Source organism: Malus sylvestris, chromosome 4, assembly GCF_916048215.2.
Source record: "Malus sylvestris chromosome 4, drMalSylv7.2, whole genome shotgun sequence".
NCBI classification, from domain to species: domain Eukaryota; kingdom Viridiplantae; phylum Streptophyta; class Magnoliopsida; order Rosales; family Rosaceae; genus Malus; species Malus sylvestris.
In genome coordinates, this window is record NC_062263.1 from 5851440 (window position 1) to 5871787 (window position 20348).

Genomic DNA, 20348 nt, shown 5'->3' on the forward strand with positions numbered 1-20348 from the left:
TTCCCAATTTCAAGACCGATCCCAAACCAAAATTTCGGGAATCTCAATTTTGGGATAGAGCTATTCTCACCGTTGCTTCAAATGCTTTATTATTCGATTGTAATGGAAATGGTTGTATTAAGTGTTTCGTAGCCAGGAAAGCATAAATGCAATGTTTGGATACTGGTGATTGGGTTCCATATTACGTACCCATAATTCTGGTAGGAACACAAACCTGTGAAACCAAGAAACTAGTATTTTTGTTCTGATTTAGTATTTGAAACCGTAAACCAACTGAAACCAAATTGAAATCGACGTAAACTAAATTGTATGAGTTTAATAATAAATTTAAACAGAATCGTACTGAACCAAATAATTGATATTTTTCCCTTTCGATATGGTTTCGATTTGAATTTGAGGAGAATATAAGTATACAAGGAAAATAAATCGGGTCGGATGATCGGATTCCAATCCATATCATAATTTAACAGATTGAATATAGGACAATCCGAACCATATTCGACCCGTTTACAGGCCCCAGATTGAACAGATTCAGTGCGCAGATTGAGAATAAAAGATTTTCTTTCTTCCTTCCTCCTCCTACTTGAAAAATAAAAATAAAATAAAAAAGAAATAGGAAAAAAGAGTTTTCTTCGTCTTCCTTTCGAGTGTGTCTGCGAGGGTGTTGGTGAAAAGCTAGGAGATGAAGCTGGGGTTTGAAGAATCGAAGGTGGTGTTTGGACTGCTGAGAGCAGAGCAGCGCCCGATCGAAGAGATCGTCTCTGAGTTCAACTCCACATTCTCTCATGGCCGCCAATTCACTCCCTGCTTCTCTCTCTCCATTCTTTTACAGGTCTCTCTCTCTCTTTCTTTGGTGCCTGCTTTAGGACAAACATTGAGAGGTGCCCAATTTCATTTCTTTACAAAATTAGAGGAAAAACCCTAAATCCCTTACCATCAGGGCTGTGTTAGGGTTTATGTGCAATTGGATTTGGGTATCAATTATTGGTTTTTTTTTTTAATAATTTGCATGTATGATTATGGATACCCAAGAGTGGAGACATCAATTGGATATCAACTGAATTTGTGTTTATGGTTTTATGTGTTAAAGATGTTGGCTTTTGTGTGGCATAATTTTTGTGATGTGGGATTCTAACAAGTTTGGTGCGATTCCCAGGACAAGAAGATGCTGAGCTCCACTCAGCGTTTGATTGCCTTCGCTATTCTTCAGCAGGCCTATTCATCCCAGAAACCTTCTGCAAATCCGTTCATTAATTTACTTATAAACGTAAGCATTGCGCTTTTTTCATTCAAGAATTGGTAATTCATTAGTCTTGGTTTAGTCTTGGTTGCTTTGTTGTTCACAAAGGATGATTGGTATCTGATTGACATCAGTTTCTTGTATCTATATGCTATGCATGTTGCAACCTGTTGCAACCAAGATACGTAAAGTTGTAAGGAACCTCACTTTTTGTTCGAAAGGGCTCTTTTGAATCATTTACCATGATATCAACCCCATCGCAATGTTGATCTTTATCACAACTAAGATATGAAACATGTCCAGAATTTACCTTCGTGTATGCTATTTGCCTCATCGTTTAAGATTCAGTCAAATTTTAAATTAGGAACTAAACTGATTGTTGTTTCCCTTTGGTTTTCCCCAATGTGTACATCGGTTTTTTAATATGTGTAATAGATCTAATGCTGATCTTTCACCTTTTTGATACTTGAATCACTTGAGTTGTTGGGTTTATTGTATTCTTATAAATTAAATCACTCAACAAAAAAGAAATACTCTTATGATATATGTAAAAGAAGGGACTCAACTCAACTAAGACACTGGCAAGAGCTGAATAAAATGGTTTGAAGGCCATAATTTCTAGATTTTTAGGTTTGATCTGGTCACCTACATGGCCATTTAGTTCAATTTGGGGCTGATAACGCCTACGATCAGTTACAGATTTCTATATGAAGAAATTACTAGATCACAGTAAACATAGAGAATGTAAACATGGAAGTATGAAAACCTTGATGAGCTTGTGGTTTCAAATAATTTATCAATATTTTTCTTTATAGTTCTTCTACTTGTTATGATTCTGTTACCAATTTGAAGCAATAGTTAAGCGACAGACCATTCTTTGAAATGACAGGAGGTTGAATCTGTGCTTAACAGCTTATTTGGCACTAAAGTTGCTTTCTTGATACTATAGTACAATAACATCATAATCTGTTTCTTATTAAAGAAACTTCATCATTTGTTAATGTGAGCTTTTTATGCTTGGGTTGCAGGCTGCATGTGATGTCGAAGCCGAAAAGTATGAGAGGGCACTTGTTCTGCTGCTATTACAGCTGTTTGGCTCTGATGGCTCTAGTGATGGCAAAGAGGTACTCCATTATTTTTTACTCTTTTGATTCGTTAAGCTGAATTATGTTGTTGATATAACTCTACAAACTTTTGCTTTTCTGTTTGTACCTGTGACACAAAACTGCAAACCAACATGAATTTTTGAGTTTTTTTTTTTTTCTTTGCCCCCCTAGGAATGTTGCTAAATTAGCATTGCAAATTTACAGTGAATCTGACTAAGACTATGCCTGTTGGCCTGGGTCAAAGCATAAGGCCTTTTTGGTCAGAAGATATTGCAGATGGCATACGTTGTTCAATAAAAAAAGATAAAGACGTCAGGGTGTGAATCTATTGTGTATGTATTAAGAGTCAATGCATTTGGATCTTAGAAAAACCTTTTTAAGTTTTTTAAGTCCTAATTTTAATGAGTCTTTTATTATTTTAAGGAAGCTTTCTAGTATTTTTTGGAGTCACTGAGTTCTATTTGAAGCTTATAAATATGGCTATCTCTTGTAAAGCAAATCAAAATTTGGATGTCTGAAATTGAAGTTTTATCTTGCAGCTGTTGGCTCATCAAATTTTGATAAAAAAAGCTCATCTTGTGCTGGTCCTATGTAGGTTATTGTTGTAAGATTATTTTCTCTCGTGGATTCTTCTCTCAAAATTACAAATTTTGTTAGATAGAGAACCTGAATTTCCTATATCCTATATCCTATATCCTACTAAGCATTCATACCAACTTTTCATTTTCTCAATAATTCCATCAGGAAAGGAAAACCCCATCAGGACACTTTGAAGTCTTGTTTATTATCTGCTCAAGTTTTGCTTTTATATGTGGGATTGGTTGTTTTATTAGTTGTTGGCTTTGATAAATTCGAAGTACATTTAAATTAAATTTTAGTATTAGAAACCATTTTTACTACACCAAAGTGAACTGTAACCAGCGGCTTTATTACTTTGTTTAGTTACTGCCTCATCATCTTATCTTGAATGCTTTTCTTCAAGATTATGTATATCTGAAGGAGAATTGTCTGTTTCAGATTCTTAAACAGTCTGCTGCAGAGTACATCAAAAGTTTTGATCCTTCAGTACATGTAAGTTATGTGACCTATGTATATTTTACTATTAAATACACTCGTAGTTGGTAATCTTTCAAGTCTACACAGGATCCACACTGCATTCAGGGATTTTGTTTAACAGTGTTGAGAAACATTCTTAGTCTATGGTTATAATAGATATTTTTCAATTGTCCTCACTGTCAGGCATTTCCGCAACATGAACAGTTGCAGCAGCAGTATGCTGATAAAGTCCATCCAGAACGATTTATTTCTCCATTCAAGGATGCTTCCGTCAGAAATGTGGTTGCAGACCCTGATGTTCCTCGTGGTTGTGATGTTAACTCATTAGAGTATGACCCTGAACAATAGATAGTTTTTTTGTGTCTTCTTTGCTCTTTCTCCATATGACATTAAAAATCATGGTCTAGGTTTGATATACAAACTGGAGCAAAACCTAAAATTGGATCCGGAGATAGAGACGAGACGGTGCTTGGCTTGCTATCCAATTTAGCGCTGGAAGGGTTAGGTCCTCACTGGAACAGGCCTATTCCACCTAGGCTCCCAGTTCAGAATGATGAAGTAAGACATAGGGGTATATTTATTGATTATTTATAGGGCTTACTTGTTTACTTGATTTCACTTGTCAAACATGTTTCAGCTAGTGTGGCTTAACCCTGTGGACAATCATGAACTTTTATGGGATGATGGAATGTGTATTGATACTAGCAGAGGGGCAGCTGTCAGGTACTTGATTGCAAAAGCTTTAAAGGGACCACTTGCGCCTGCACAACAAGAGGTGCCGACATGTATATACTTTATACCCTTCATATATTTGATGTATCTTAAGCAATATGATATTAAAAATGCATTTATACTTCTATGTATCAGTCCTAATGTTGATTGAATGAATCTTTTCATATCATTTAGTCAAGTCATATGCTAGGCGTCTAGCATTTTATTAATGTGGGTCCTAGGATTTAGTGTATGAACCATTGTTGGGTTGGTCATTTCATGGTTGTGGTATATGCATGAATCAAATAGTATAATATAATGAGAATGGGGCAGTACTTTGCACTAGAAAGCAAAGAGAGAAAGAAAGAGGGGGGGGGGGGGGGGGAATAATACCGATGAACCATCTTTGCCCATTCCAAGCCCATCCTAGTTGGTTTGGAATGCTGAGGTACCTTATTTTCAATGGGGAATAACCTTTTTATCAAGGCGAGGTTGAATTGGGCATGTGTTTCATTATTTGTTGAGAAGTACTGTGTTGGTGGAAAAAGGGCAAAAGCTCTATGGAATTATTGTGTCATAGCTATTCTTTTATGGAATTGGTTGGGAAGAAATTTAAAGTTTTCAATGGAGGAGGAGGTGGTTTTTTCATTATGGGAGAGACTATCCTTTCGGCTTCATTCTTGTCCACTGATGCAATTTTGCATTGGCTTTATTATCAGAATGGGAGAGGGATGATTCTGGGGGACCTGAAAAAGATTTACGTACAACAAGACTCTTAAGCAATACTGAGATTGGGCATCCCAAATCCCAAACTTATTAAGTGGGGAGGGTTAGAATATTGGTTGCCCAATCCAGCCATGTGGAATGATTTTTTTTTATAGGATTTTGGTGAGGCTAGAAGTCGTAGTGATGCCTGGCCTCAGAACAAAACGCTGAAACTTGAAAGTAGGCCCTTCCTGTTTGGACCCCAAGGTTTATATGTATAGATCAACTAGAGCTGAATTAGTGTTAGGATTTTGGAGTTTTGGAGTCAATTAGAAATGATACCTTGAAGCATCTTTGAATTTAGCGTTGTTTCTAAATTTAGTGTTATCTGGGGAAATTTATGTGGCCGGGATATAGTCCAGTTTGTAGTGGCACTTGGACATGTCTACTAAAGTGGTTGCCCTATGGTCTCATTCTCCATCCCGCAAATAATATACTTGATAAAATAAATTATTAACGATAGAGGGTTCTTGATGGCTTCATTTAACTGAGGAGTTCATATTATTTGATTTTATATCTTACGTCAGTCATTTTGAAGGAAGAGATGACCTAATGCTTTGCCTTTCCTTGTCCAGCAAGTCTTGTTGGAGCTGGCAAATGACCCAAAACTTGTATATCACTGTGGGCTGACACCAAGAAAGCTACCGGTAAGTGTTGTCACATAAATCTCAGTCAACAACATTAGTATGATTTAATCTAATACCTGTATAATTCCTCAATTATTGTTTTCAGGAATTGGTGGAAAATAATCCCGTTATTGCAGTTGAAGTCCTCACCAAGCTGATAAAATCCCCTGAAATTGCAGGGTATGTCTTCAGTTTCTATGATTACCTTGCGTGTCTAATTCTACAGAGAATACGAGATTATTTTTTATACCTGTTCCTATTTTCTTTTGTAAACTTTAAGCCTGTTAACTTCCTCATTTTCAAGGTTTTTATGCTTTGTAAAAATTTTGTTTGTGGCCACAGATACTTTACAGTGCTTGTCAATATGGACATGAGTCTGCACTCAATGGAAGTGGTGAACAGGCTTACTACAGCAGTTGAACTTCCTTCCGGGTTCATACACATGTACATTACAAATTGTATATCATCTTGTGAGAACATCAAGGTACTTGCTCACACCTTGCCTCTGGACTGTGGTTATAAGTATTCTAAGATTCAAAGGCACAGTTCAAGTCTTGATGCAAACAGTTGAATTGTAATGAGTTTCAGATTGTTTTTTCCTTTAATGGTTCCATGCTATAATACTAATTGGGAGATAAGTAAAAGGGGTAGATTTTTTTTAGGAGAAATTTTGAATAGGCTGGCTAGATTCGTTAAGGATGTGCATGGTGGTAGGTTATTAGGTCAGTGGCTTCTTTTGGTGTCAGTGCAGTGGCCTTAGGGTTTAGGGTTAGGAAGAAGATTTGTGTGCGTGATGCATTCTTCAATGCCAACCATGCCATGTCAGCAAATGTCATCTAATTGGATAAAGGTTTGTCAATGGAAGGAATAGAGTATAAACACAAGGATGATGCTTAGGATGGGTTGAGGCGTTCTGATGTTGAAGGATGCGAATGAGGAGACTAAGTTTGAGTGATAATAAGATTTGTTTTCCGTCTTGTTTAAGTGTTCATGCATCTATGTTTTTCTGTTTGATCATGCAATACATTTCTTACCTAGTGCATTGCTTCAAATACATTTGTTATCTTACCTGAGTGTAACTTCCCCGTCTGCAATTTCATCCTAATAATGTTTAGGAGCTATTACGTTTATTTTATGATGAGGTTTAGAAGCTATGTAGTGAGCCTGCTTGAACAGGGGAAATTTGTCGCTCTTTCTTTAAAATCCTGCTTCCCCCTATTCTCCGTTCAAGATGTTCAAATGAGGGATTATCTATTTAAGGTTCTTTTAGGGCCCTGCATTTTTAGGAAAGTGATGCAAAACAACATGCTAGTGTTTGCTGATTGAACTGAGTAATATAGGTTGGTTAGGGTTCCTTAGTTGAAGGTGCAAGGGGACATGTGCATTCTCTTTTATTCTTCAATTAGGCTGGCTTTTACTGTAGTGTAAACTATTACTTGTTAAAGTCGTCGTGGTTTTATTTGGTTTTCCCAAACCCTCCCATAAAGTAAAGCTATGAAGTTGTCAATGTGTGTGTAGCATTGTGCATGCTTCACGAGCTCAAAATGAGCTGTCTGTTTTGATTATAAGTCTTTCTTCCTCCCTCACTCGCTGTCAGAAGGTATTAGATGATGGTTTTTGTTTGTTGGTACCAAACTCTTATTTTGTATGTTCCTTAAGCAGTTTTGGATATTTTACTCTCAGGATAAATACATGCAGAACAGACTTGTGAGACTTGTTTGCGTGTTTCTTCAGAGCCTTATCCGAAACGACATTATCAATGGTCAGTGTCACTCTCTACTTGCAATTCATTGTTATATTGGTCATTTGATTTTGACTGAACACGCATGCTTGATGTAGAAACAGTCAATCAATGGGATGCTAAGTACATTTGTTGTATGAACAGTTGAAGTAACAGTTTTTAATCTCAACGTTATGTTGCTTACTTTTGTTGATGGCCGTCTTTGCAGTTAAGGATCTTTTCATCGAAGTCCAAGCTTTTTGCATAGAGTTCTCGCGGATTAGGGAAGCAGCGGCACTGTTTAGGCTCCTAAAGTCCTTGGAATGATTACGTTGTTTATTTCTTCGCAAGATTGTTACTCTTGTATGATGAGCAATTTATTTTTTTCTGTATGTTTTGCGGATTTTTCTCTCAGCTTGTAGATAGATAATGTCTTCTCTTCATTTAGATTTTAGAGGTCATTTAATGAAATTTTCTTTTCTTCATGTTGGTATTGTTAGCTTTGTTCTCCTCTTGTGTGATTAAAACAGAGTAGCGTTATTTAGAAGCACAAAAATAACACTCAAATTAGAGATTGTTTCAATTTTGTAGTCTATATAAATTTTTGTCCTGCATGTTGGGCAGCAATGCATTGGTAATCAAAGGCATAAACATGGGGGAAAAAATAAAAATTATAGCTTTTGCAATGACAGTATTTATTAATCACTCGTCCTTTCTCTCCTTACACATCCATGTTTAATTTAGACAGCTTATTTTGTTTGGTTTATTTAATTTGATTGTTAGAAATAAAAGGGGTGTGTAGGAGAAGAAAACAAGAATTTACATGATACGGGTTTATAGCCACGTGGTCTTGTGTCAATGAAATAAAAACATGGACAAAAACTCACATTCTTCAATTTATTTACTTGGGACACTACTGTGACGATGAGCCTGTGTCATGTGTGTCATTCTTGAAAACTATGAGTAATATCATGAAATTTCTCTTGCTAATATTCAATTCGATGCTTTTTCCCTTCATTTTCCCTTTTTCCTTTTAACATAGCTAAGGGTGCGAACTAGATTTTCGTATCGGGAAATTTATCTTTCCTAATATTAATAGGTTTTGATTACGAATTATACCTTCCATTGCAGTTGTTAATCATTTAGATTCAAAATTTAGTCCCTAATTTCATAAATGATAATTTTTAAATGTCACTAGTACTACGGTCATGTAGTATTTTTTTTTTTTTGTGAATGAAAGGTCTTAGCTCGAATCTTGTAGATAATGAATTTGAGACCAGTTATTCCCTCACCCTAGTGTAAAAATATCATTTGTACTAAGAATAAATTAAAAATTCTAATTATAAGCCTAATCGTTGCGTAGTCAGGATTTTCAAATAATGGGGTCATAATAACAACGAAAAAAGCTTCATTGGATCATTTCGTCGAGCACCTAGTAGGTATTTAAGAATTCTTGTCAACATATACCGAAGGTTTATGCTAACTTATGTCGACAACTACTATTATTTGTAGACTTGTCGAGAGTAGATACATGATATTGCAGAGTGATGTTGAAGGATGCTAAGGCTTTCGACTAAAGTATTTCATACAAGAGAGAAAAGGAATACAAATATGATAGAAGAAAATAGGAGGAGGAGGAGGAGGTTGTAATTTAATTTGCCTTAAGTGTTTATAGGTGTCAAATACAATATACAAAACAAACATATATGGAGCTTTTGAAGTTGTTCGGATCAAGGACAACCAATTACCCCATGCTAACTCCGTCATTGATCACTTGAGTAGACTGAAATGGCATGTCTTTGAGAAAATGGATATAAGGTCATCTCTTATGGCTGGACATTCCACTCGTTATGCGCAGCTAAGCATCGTCTTCTTCATATTCTTTTATAATCCAAGTTGGAACTGAAATCAGAGTTGTATGAAGTAGTGAGAGAAATTGCAATGGAAGAATATGAAGTAGTGAGATATGGAACTCAATGCACATCATTTATTCACACGTGAAGCTAAAGATAAAAGGTGTCACGTCGAGACAAACTTAATAAAAAATCTAGAGAGTTTCTTACGAGCTGACACGTTTCACTCGAAAATCATATTAATAAAATGATTAAGATTCAATCATAATAAAAGATATCACGTCAAGAAAAATCTATTCAGAAATCTCGAAAGTTGCTCACGAACTGTCAGATGTCACTTGAAAAACCATATTTGAGAAATGCTAAAGATTCAATCATGACAAGGTGCCGCGCAGAGCAAAATCTTATCTGAGATCTTGCTACATGGTTCATTAAAGGCTAAAAATGACACGGGCCACGTTTAGCCCTGAACCACAGGAGATGGCTTAAGCAAGGTCAAAACAAAGGTAGTCGGTTTAGCTGCTAGCTGGTTAAGCAATCCGAATGAAGTTCTACATTCAAAGGAGTACGTCTATGTTTTGCTTTACGAATCTGGTTTTTTTATTTTATTTTTCAATCTATGCATTTCTGGTTTTGCCTTATTTTTATTATATATATAAATAGCTGATCTTTATTTGTTGTCTTTTAAAATACTTTAGATTATTTCATATTCTGAGCGTTTTAACCGTTAGATCTTTGTTTGAAAATATAAAAATTAAAATTCAACGGTTAAAACACCCGGAGTACCAGATACTCGGAGAGAGCACTCCAAAAGTTTTTGGTATAATACAATAACAAACTTTGTTTATAAAGCAAGCTTAAAGTATCCAACAAGGTAGAACTTTATTCATTCATATTATATAACCTCACCAACTGAAGGTACAGAACCCCACTAATCCTTGGCAAATCAAAGCCAAGTGCACTGGTTCCTAACCAGCATCATACAATAATTAATACTTCTAATTATTTTATACCAAATCCAAGCCAAGTAACTAAACATAAAAAGCAATAATATTAATCAACATGTAATTAAATTAGTGTCCTCCTAATTGAGCTGAATGTCCGACTGATAGGCAGCCCCAGCCTTCCAATCAGCAGGGATGACTTTGTTTGCCTGCACCCATTTCACCTCTGCACTGCCACACACTTGGAACCTCAAGCTAAGGGACCCCATTGGTGGGGTTGGAAGGTCCCACACTGCTCCATATGCTCTCCTCATTGGCCTCCATTGCTGGCAATCCTCCTGCCCCAACAAAAGTAAAAATATTTTTAATCAGACCAGTAATGTTACACGAATCACATTTACGAAATATCAATAACATGGTAAGTAGTATTTGAAATATTTAGTTGCAGTTGAATTTTTACCTGCCAAACCTCAACAGCTGTTATGTCATTTACCCCAGCAACATCCTGAATGACTATGGCAAGGTATTGAGGATATTTACTGTGTTCATGGACTTTGAACACAATGTTGTTACCAGAGAACTTGCAAGGGATCCTTCTGTATTCGATTTCAACGACACCGGAAGCAAATAATACCTCAGACGAAGCTGGATTGGTTGCCAACTTTGCATAAGCTCTTGCGCTGAAGATAAAGTCAGTTCTGTCGCCTTCGCCGTAGTCAGTCACCGCCGCAGTTACCCCATCACTGCTGCAATGCTGAAGGACCTTGCACCTCACCTGATGAAACCACACTCACTATTAACTACAGTATACTTAATTATGTTAATTATCGATATGATTAATTTAAAAAAGCCAGCCCGGCATGATTACTTGTATATGCTTAGTGCTAATCAACATGAGTATTACTGTTCTTTTCGTCACATACTAAATTATTGAGAACTTTGAGGAAGTGGATGTACCTGGTAGCATGCACCACAGCCAGTTCCGTTCCTCCACAGCCCAGAAACTGCGGTTACTTGACCGTCGTTGATCTTTCTTCCATATTCTCCAAACCCACAAGCTCCAGCTGCATCAGTAATATACCACTGTGAATATGCATATATCATAATCAAATATACTTATGTGCATGGAAATATTCTTTTGTCACACTATCTGATGACTTAACGTGATTATGTTACCAGACTGTAAATCTAAACTTTTATAATGTTGAAGTTATCTAGAATGCAAATATACTTACATGGTCAACATGTTGCAAGTCTGGTAGAGAATGTTACACTACTATACATTTAATAGTTTTCTTTTGCATGATAAGCTCATATGTTATTTTCGCACGCTATCAATCAAAATCACATGTTCAAAAAACAGTTCTACTTGAACAATGCTTTTGATTAACAGTCTAGCAACATAACTGTCATGCACACGCACAAATATATTATGAACATAAACATCGATTAGTAAGAAAGCTACACATACTTGGGGTCCCGTAGCAGTCTGGGCTACCATAGTAGGTTGCTCTAGAGGAAACAAATGCGTCTTGAGAGGTACATAGTGCAGGCAACAGTAACATGATACAAAGAAACCAAGTTATGTCCTTAAGGAAAAACTCCATGTCTCTGTGTGACAAATTTTTTCCTAGACAATGCAAGGAAGTTAATTATCGCAAAGTATTAAGCAAATGAGTTTAGGAGGGTTGTGAGAGCAAAGGTATCTTAGTCCCAATATTTATAGTCGAGGCAGGGGGGAGGGTGCATGCTGAGGTGGTACATACCTTTTCTTCCACTTTGGAACTACAGGGTGCAAAAGAAATAGGAGAGCTCTGGAGTTTTGGATTAGATTGATAACGTGTACTTTCACGTTGGGCCTCCGATGTTGATCCGTTTGGTGGGCGGGACTGGATAGGTTAAGTCTGAGTCCAGTCTCGTCTCACGTAGTCTCAATAATTTTGGAAAAAAATTACTGTTTCTAATAGTGGGATAGTTGTCAAATGTAAACTCTCGTCTTATCATTATTAAATTCATCAAAAAGACTATCAATTTTAAATGGGATGTATGAAAACATATTACTATGTGTTAGTGGAGGGAATATTATATAATTCACAAATAGCCGAGCTGAACATTTTCTCTCGTTCCTTGAATGTGCAGGTTTAATTAAGTTAGGGTGTTCTTAAACTATCATTACATTTGGGACCATTCTGTGTCTATTCCTCCCTAGTTGTGTAGGTTGGACGAAAACCAATACTTATGTACCTTGTGTACAAATTATTACTAATAACAATTGAGACACTTAAGAGCATGATTGATCATACTATAGGGCTGTAATTAATCGCATTATGAGAGAGACAGAATTTACGATCGATGACGGTGAAGTTTTCCTAGAGATAAAAACCAAAGCCTCCAGAGAGGGGATGAGGACCGTTTCTAGTTTTTGTAGTAACAATTAACGAGTCTATTGGGGCGACGTAGTATGAGCTCTGCTTTGTTTTCAATACAAATCACCTATTTTTTGCTCTTCCCTCGTTCCAATCCTTCCAAGAATGCCTGCTCCAAAATTTTCTGTTTTCTCCAGTTTTATTTCTATGGCCTATTTGAAAGACTTCAATGTGACTTGCCCATTTATTTTTTGCCAACATTGTCGGGTGATGACTCCTAGTTGCTATTACACGATTCTTTTCCGCTAATATGAGCAATTGGATCATTGGAGATTGACTGTTCTTCGTACCCTTCCTTTGTTCTATAGATTCTCAGATCATTGCTAGATGTGGAGAGTTCAATGGTAGCGCGAATTCAATTCGTGTGGATAGTTATGAATTAGGGTTGGATGCGGGCTTGGATGCGGTTTATGCTAGATTTACTTGTTATGGGTCTTTTAGTTGTTAGTTTAGTCATTTGCACTTGTTGTTTTTACAGTTATGTTAAAATTCGTGTCTTATACATGTCTTACAATTAGATTCGCTACTTATATGCAATATTAAGGTTATGGCCGAGAAACCGGTGGTATTTCGTTTTAAAATATGTCACATGACTTAAATGGGTGGAAATGACTTTCAATTGGGAACTGGTAGATTATCCGTGAGATATTTAATTGGTGTTTTGAGTCAAATACCGAGAGCTATGGGATATAAACAAGTGGACTGATTGAAACCCATCAAAGCCATCGTCGTGTTTGGTTGTAACGCACTGACATGCCGAGTGACTGAGTAGGCCTATCAGATTCAGACTCACTCGGAGTGACTAAAAACCAAGGCATTAACCTCTAATGCCGTGTCAAAGTTTAAGATTAGAGGATGAGCACTTATAATTTCCCTAGTTAATTGGGTTTAAGATTTTGACACGTTTGGCTTCAACCAACCAAAACAAGAGAAATTTATTTGAAAAAGTTAATGAAGGGAGAACTTTGACATGTTTAACTTTTAAAACAGTCAATATGATCCTCGTCAGATTCTCCAATCATATCCGTTCATTGCACATCGTACGGTTTGAAATCATTGTAAATTTTTTTTATTTAAAATTGAATATAAATACTACCTAACAAAAACTAATCGTATGATGTACGATGAACGGATTTGATTTGAGGATCCCTAGAATCCTCACAAAGAGGATCCGGCGAGAATCGTCTCTCTTAAACAGGTCTACCCTTCTCCGCGTTACGTCAATCGGAGAGGGAGAGTGACGTAATGACCAAAACTAGGATAAGTTTCGAGTCGAGGTGAGGTGAGGGGAAGCAATGGCTAATGAGGTCCAATTAGAGTAGGCTTCCTGTCCAAATCCCAAATGGGGGGTAGGTGAATCGTCATCCTTTGCCCTCCATCTGCCTTGTTGCAAGCATACCATTTCTCTGTGCTGAGTTCGTAAGCACTTGGACGTCTGTTTAAATTCTGTAATACGAGATTAGCGACCAATCATTTCCTTCATTATCTTAACCACTATCACAAACATTCGTACCTTCAAATGTGATCCTGCTGGTGTTCCCTCTTCTTCAAGATTGTACTAGACGCAACAGTGTGCCGACGTGGGACGCAGATGATTAATTACAAATTAACAAAAAATCAGCAAACGCAGATGATTAACAGTCAAAAGAAATACACTTGCTTTCGTTTCAACTGTTTTACACAGATGGTTCTTTGTGCTTGATATAAGTTTAGGCTATGTATTATGCATTGCTTTGCTGGAAAATATTTGTGTTACCACTTGGAAGCTGGATGCCCAGTTTTTCCCGTGCATGGTGCAACTCTTGCCCGAGCATTCTCCACGACAATCACCGCATAAACGTCAACCTGAAATCACAAGTTTGAATGCACAACGCGCAATGAGATATCACAATCGTCACAAATTTGAAGTTTAACTCCATTACCATTCTTTCAACATCAATTTAGAACATGTACAAAACTTACCTAATTTGGATCAACATAGTGCATTGATATTAACTAGTCTTTGATTAAAGTATTTAGCATTTGCAGCATAGACACACTTTCTGCTGTTTTGACCTCAGCAAAAGCACTTTTTTAATTAGCACTTTAGGCAAAGCATATTCTCTGATCTAAGCTTGTTGATCCAGCACTTGTAATAAAAAATTACACAACTACGGGCAAGAAGACAGACTTCACGAACCCAGTAATAACACACTTGTTTCAACTACAATGATGCAAACTTTCCAAACACGTATTAACTAATTTGTTCTCAATGATTATACCATGGTTCTAGGAGGGAGTTCCAACTCAAAGAAAGTGACACACCATAAAATGGGCTAAAAAAATGACATCACTTGCATAAATGGGGGAACCACTTAGAGCAAATAATGGAAGAGAATCGGTGGACACAGTCCACTGAGTATGTGTACGGTTAATATCACCAAATCTTCTACTTTCTCACCTCTCTCTTACACTTGTAAATTGGGTTGAAAGGGAAAGAAGAAAGGGTGATGTTTGTTGGAGACAACCAAAATTACAAACAATAAAACATACCATCCACCAAAACCTCATTAGTCATCTTCACTCCCAAATTTACCAATCAACAAACGAAAAAAAGGACAGCACCTCTGCCAAGTGTCTCCTTACTGAATCATAAGGAGAAATAGTGGTAAAGGTGGTATGGCCATGAAAAGAACAAGCAATTACTTTGCAAATCCAGAACCAACTTGTCCTCATACTAGAGCAATGGAATGGTTGAGAATTAAAACTGGGAGAGATTGTGAGTAGTGAAATTTTGAAAAGGCATATAAATGATACCAAACAACAATAACAACAAAGCCTTTTCCCACTAAGTGGGGTCGGCTATATGAATCCTAGAACACCATAGCGCTTGGTTTTGTGTCATGTCTTCTGTTAGATCTAAGTACTCTAAGTCTTTTCCAAAGTTTTCCTAGGTCTTCCTCTACCCCTTCGGCCTTGGACCTCTGTCCTGTAGTCACATCTTCTAATTGGAGCGTCAATAGGCCTTCATTGCACATATCTAAACCACCGTAACCAATTTTCTCTCATCTTTCCTTCAATTTCGGCTACTCCTACTTTATCTCGGATATCCTCATTCCTAATCTTATCCTTTCTCGTGTGCCCACACATCCAACGAAGCATCCTCATCTTCGTTACACCCATTTTATGTACGTGTTGATGGTTCACCGCCCAACATTCCGTGCCATACAACATAGCCGACCTTATTGCCGTCCTATAAAATTTTCCCTTGAGCTTCAGTGGCATACGACGGTCACACAACACGCCAGATGCACTCTTCCACTTCATCCATCCAGAGAGAGATTTCCTAGTCAACAGAAAGTAAAGATCCAAAAACCCTAGTTACTCTTCCATACTAGGCTTTTTAGATTATTGTGGCCATCGTACCATAGCATATGAGGCGACCAAATAAGCTAAAAAGAAGTACAATGTCGATGTTATGGCATGATGTTCCATGGTACTACCCAAGAACATGGAGTTTTCCAAACTCACAAGGGGTTGGTGTGGATGAGGGAAAAGGGAGTGCTTTATCAAATAACCAGAACTTTACACGTAAAAAGTCAAACCTAGTTGTTCCAAATGAGCCAATCACAACCCAACTAATCATCGTCCAGGAGATGACAAGTAATCACAAGCAGCGTAAATCAGTCCAGAAAGCTTGGGACAATTGCTGACTACAGTACACACTTAAACATTGATACACTCCAACATTAGTATACGGTAAATTTCATGTAATGAGCAACAGAAATGAATCATCCCATAACATACAATCTGAAAGTATCTTGTTATTGCCCTGTACCTTAATATTCCTTCTGATAAGAATTCCAAGTCTTCCTATGGAATAAGTTGTGCTTTTTTAAGGTCTGAGACAACTCCCCTGTCTTCGGTACTCCTTTCATTGTACAGTACCTGGAAATTAATTTGAAATGGGTGACATATGTTTGGTATGAGTTAGACAAAAATGTATTAACTCCTTCTATTTGAAATACCTTGTCAATGATGCCATAGTCAACTGCCTCACTTGGACTAAAATATTTTGGACGCCTAATGTCTGCTTCAATTTGCTCAGTTGACTTTCCCACATGCTTTGCGAAGAGTTTAACCTAAAACATAAATCAGACAATAAAACACTGAGTTGATAGGTCAACTAAGGCACTTCTTTTGTTGGTATGAAATTATGCATGTCAATTTCTACGCTCCAATGCAAAGTTCTATACAATTAGTCACTTCTATACTCACCAAACGTACCACAATTAGTCATTTCTGTACTCACAGCACATATTACATCATGCTCCAAGAATAATATTTTATAAAGTTCATTTTGAAGGGAAAAAGGGGGTTCCTCTCCATGTACAAGATTGTGTTAGTTCTTTCGTCTTTTGATTGATAGATTTGTTTCATCTCTTTGTTTCATTCCTCCATGTCAATTTCTACTTTCAGGTGTGTGCAGCAGTGTCTAACACTGAAATGGACACGACTTGCATAGGACATGGAAAAATACATATTTTGGATATTGTGGAGTGTCCTTCGATTTTATTGACCATTTTCTTTTGGATACAGCTGGGATACGGTTAGGACACAGTTGTCAGCTTGTAATTATTTCAAAACTACATAGGTCAAATCGAAATGTGTAAAACTATAATGTCAAATTATAGTATTTAAACGATATGTTAAACAGTTAAAGGTTCAACCATCTCCCTATTCTCTCTCTCTGTTTGAAAACCATACAGGGACCTAGCGCTTTTACTTTGTTGCAGAACTAGAGGAGAAAGCCTGAGAAAGCTCCTTGAAATGAATGAGAAGAGGAGATTACCTTCTATTCTATGTAATTTTAAGTCTATTGTCTTTTATTATATTTAAACTATATTATTGTTAATTTATGATTATTATTATTTTAATTACCGTGTTTTTGGCCGTATTCAAGTCCAAATTTTTGGAAATCATCCCTGGAACCCATGTCCATTGAACATAGACCAGGACTGTGAAGTAGATGCTGAAATTAATTGAGTCTTTTTTTTTTCTTCTTTTTGTTTACATTCCTGAGCTATATTTTTGAACTTGTACAGAGAGTTAATTTAATTCCTGGTTTATTATAAATACTCCAAAAATCAATCCACATCCAAGATAGAAAACATATCCACCTACTACACAAAAGAGAAAAATGGAAGAATAGAAATGAAATGAGCTAATTGAAAAATCTCTCCCATTCTTTGAAACTTTTGAATAACCATAAACATCTAACCAGCATTCAAACTAGTCAATGTGAACAGAGTGAAGGATGGCAAGAAATATGTTTGTGACCACTAATCTTACCAACTCGTCTTTAACATTCCTCACTTCCTTTCTTGCAAGTTCAATATCTGTTGCTTGACCTTGAAACCTCGCAATCGGCTACAGATAGATAAACAAAGAAGAGAAAAGTTCAGGTAAGAATTTAATACATGTATAAGTTCCACTTAACCAGATAAAAAAATACAAATCCCAGCCTTCCAACAAAAATTAAGAAACACATTAGATAATACACCATCATGAAGCTCAACAAATTAGTGATAAAGATCAAACCTGCTTCATCATGATTGTTGATGAGGGTAAAGCAGAACGGTTTCCCTTTGCACCAGCAGCCAAAAGTAAGGCAGCTTCTCCCCAAGCATTACCAACACAAAGAGTAAATATAGGTGGCTTGACATACCTGCAGTGAAGAGAAATTAAGTTCAACCTTTAGGGAAAAAATTCAGATCACCTCTTAAACTCAGTGAATACAAACTAGAACTGATCAACATGATAAGATAATTAAATGCATGACATAACAGAATAACATAAAGATGGATAACCTCATGACATCATATATTGCAAAAGCCTCTGTTTCATAACCCAACTTCTCCCCACCCTGAAGAATACAAGATAAGAATCATATAAAATGAACAACTATTATATGGAATAAAAGAAGAAAAACAAACAAGGCGCCATTTTTGAACAATCTTCAGTGTTCAAGTAAATGTGGCAAGAAGCGTAATATGAGAATTGCTAAATAATTAAGAAGCAAGCGCCCTTGTTTCGGTCAAAGTATCTAGCGGAAGAAAAAGGGCTTATAGCTCAAGAAAGCAAGAATTATCTATCTCCTAAGCCAACTACTGCCAAATTGATTAAACAGCATAGTTACCGTAAAAGAACTTGAATTACACTTACAGTTACAACTATGAAATAAGTCATGCAAAAGCAACCCAAAATTATAAAGGATAAGAGAAGAATAAAAGTGTAGTTACAAATTATACAGTATTTAACTCCAGTTCTTTCTAAAAATTATTGGATGATAATATTGCTGCCACCAATGAAGACATTACAATCTCACAACCACCATAATCCCATCACAAACCTTCTCCTTTGCAACCACCATAAGTTGGCATCACCTATGATCATATCAGAACTACCATTTTAATACATCGGAAGTTTGCAACAATCCCATTAAAATTTTAACAACTAACTCCAGCACCAACATCTAAGCAACCGCTGACGTGAAATCTATCATTACTACTACCAAACTCCAACACAAGTTATTTCCTGTCTTTATAATACACTCTCCAATTACTACCAACTGATGAGCTGACCGATAATAAGAGAAAAACATGGACATCCCTACAAAAGTGACAACGGAGGTGAAGTCATTTTGTCACACTACCCTCCCCAAATCTACCTTTTCACTATCAACAAACATTGAACCACTCGTCTTCTACCTATCCCTAGTATCAAGTGTTAACAATTAAAGCGTGGGTGTTCATTATTGACTTCGGGTGTGCTTCGAAGATGCCAATGTGTGAAACAAGCAGGCATTAGAACTAAAGCTAGCTGAAAATAAACGAAAGAGTCTCGACTGCTGACCTTGGTTGTTCCTGTGGAATTAATGTACAAGTAAATGGGCTTCGTGTCGTCTTCGTACTGAAGGTAGAGAAACTCGGCAAGTATCAACTCCGTCACCGAAGGAACAAGTGACATGCCCAAGTACACTATTCGGTTTTTGTATAGATATGATGCCAGGTCCGGAGGCGGCTGCTCCCATGCACTTCCTCTTTGAAATGGAATAACCTAAACACACAAATTTCAATTCGATTTCGAAATTTCAAACTTCATTACACAATAATTGAAACCAACATGACCCACAATCTCAAATTACATCCAGTTAAATTTGAATTGAGCTGAAATTTTACTACTAAATCGAAATAAACGGTAAAAAAAACACAAGGTGAGAGTAAAATGCATGAAAGTAATTAGGGGGAGTACCATGGTGACGACGCCGCGTTTGGGTTTGGAGCCATGAGACGACGCTGGATTGAGGGAGGAAGGGCGGAGCTTGTGGCCGGAGAAGTCGGAGGAGAGGCTGTTGCCGGCGAAGGGAGAGAGGAAGCTGGTGGACAGGGAGGCTCTGGGAAGGGAATGAGACGACGTCAGATGGGGGCGGGTAGTGTTCAGGGCTCGGGGAGTGGTGGGCGTTGCTAACATGCGCGTGTGGAGCGCGAAGCTAGAAGCTGTGGTGGCCATCTCCATTGATGAGTTTCGAGCTTTGGTTAACTGGTGAACTCAGTATTCAAATGAAAGGAGATATCGAAACCAAATAAAGTGGGCTCTTTTGGTTTTTGGGCTATAAAATGTTTAGCCCATAACATAGGACATCCGAGCCCAATATGACCTTTCGCTCAACTTTATATTTACACCGAGAGGTGGAATATCCACGATATTCGAATTTAAGATCTCTCATTTACATGAAAAATTTCATTTATTAGTGAAAAATAAATAAAGTTGAACGTAAAAAGAAAACAAGTACGAGAAGTGGTGAAATTCCAACTATTTGGCTATAATCACCATGAACCTGTCAATAGCCGGATTTACCT

At 37.0% G+C, this 20348-nt stretch overlaps 3 protein-coding genes across 3 annotated transcripts; 1 reads left to right on the forward strand and 2 right to left on the reverse strand.

The window, feature by feature from the left end:
• The first annotated feature begins 537 nt into the window (after positions 1-537).
• On the forward strand, positions 538-7709 carry LOC126619774 (uncharacterized). Its single transcript, XM_050288187.1, has 12 exons — positions 538-832; positions 1157-1267; positions 2269-2364; positions 3364-3417; positions 3586-3731; positions 3810-3960; positions 4040-4177; positions 5454-5525; positions 5611-5684; positions 5847-5988; positions 7188-7266; positions 7454-7709. Exons 1-12 carry the CDS (start codon positions 683-685, stop codon positions 7549-7551), a joined length of 1311 nt encoding a protein of 436 aa, XP_050144144.1. The 5' UTR covers positions 538-682; the 3' UTR covers positions 7552-7709.
• Positions 7710-9940: 2231 nt separating this feature from the next.
• Positions 9941-11721, reverse strand: LOC126619567 (expansin-like B1). Its single transcript, XM_050287974.1, has 4 exons — positions 11493-11721; positions 10979-11085; positions 10482-10796; positions 9941-10359 (listed from the first exon to the last, which is right to left on the reverse strand). The coding sequence occupies exons 1-4, from the start codon at positions 11626-11628 to the stop codon at positions 10162-10164; spliced, it is 756 nt and encodes a 251-aa protein (XP_050143931.1). The 5' UTR covers positions 11629-11721; the 3' UTR covers positions 9941-10161.
• Positions 11722-14081: 2360 nt separating this feature from the next.
• On the reverse strand, positions 14082-20045 carry LOC126619793 (ATP-dependent Clp protease proteolytic subunit-related protein 4, chloroplastic-like). Its single transcript, XM_050288210.1, has 8 exons — positions 19741-20045; positions 19342-19545; positions 18297-18352; positions 18028-18154; positions 17779-17856; positions 16455-16568; positions 16265-16374; positions 14082-14292 (listed from the first exon to the last, which is right to left on the reverse strand). Exons 1-7 carry the CDS (start codon positions 20002-20004, stop codon positions 16300-16302), a joined length of 918 nt encoding a protein of 305 aa, XP_050144167.1. The 5' UTR covers positions 20005-20045; the 3' UTR covers positions 14082-14292; positions 16265-16299.
• Between the last annotated feature and the right edge of the window lie 303 nt (positions 20046-20348).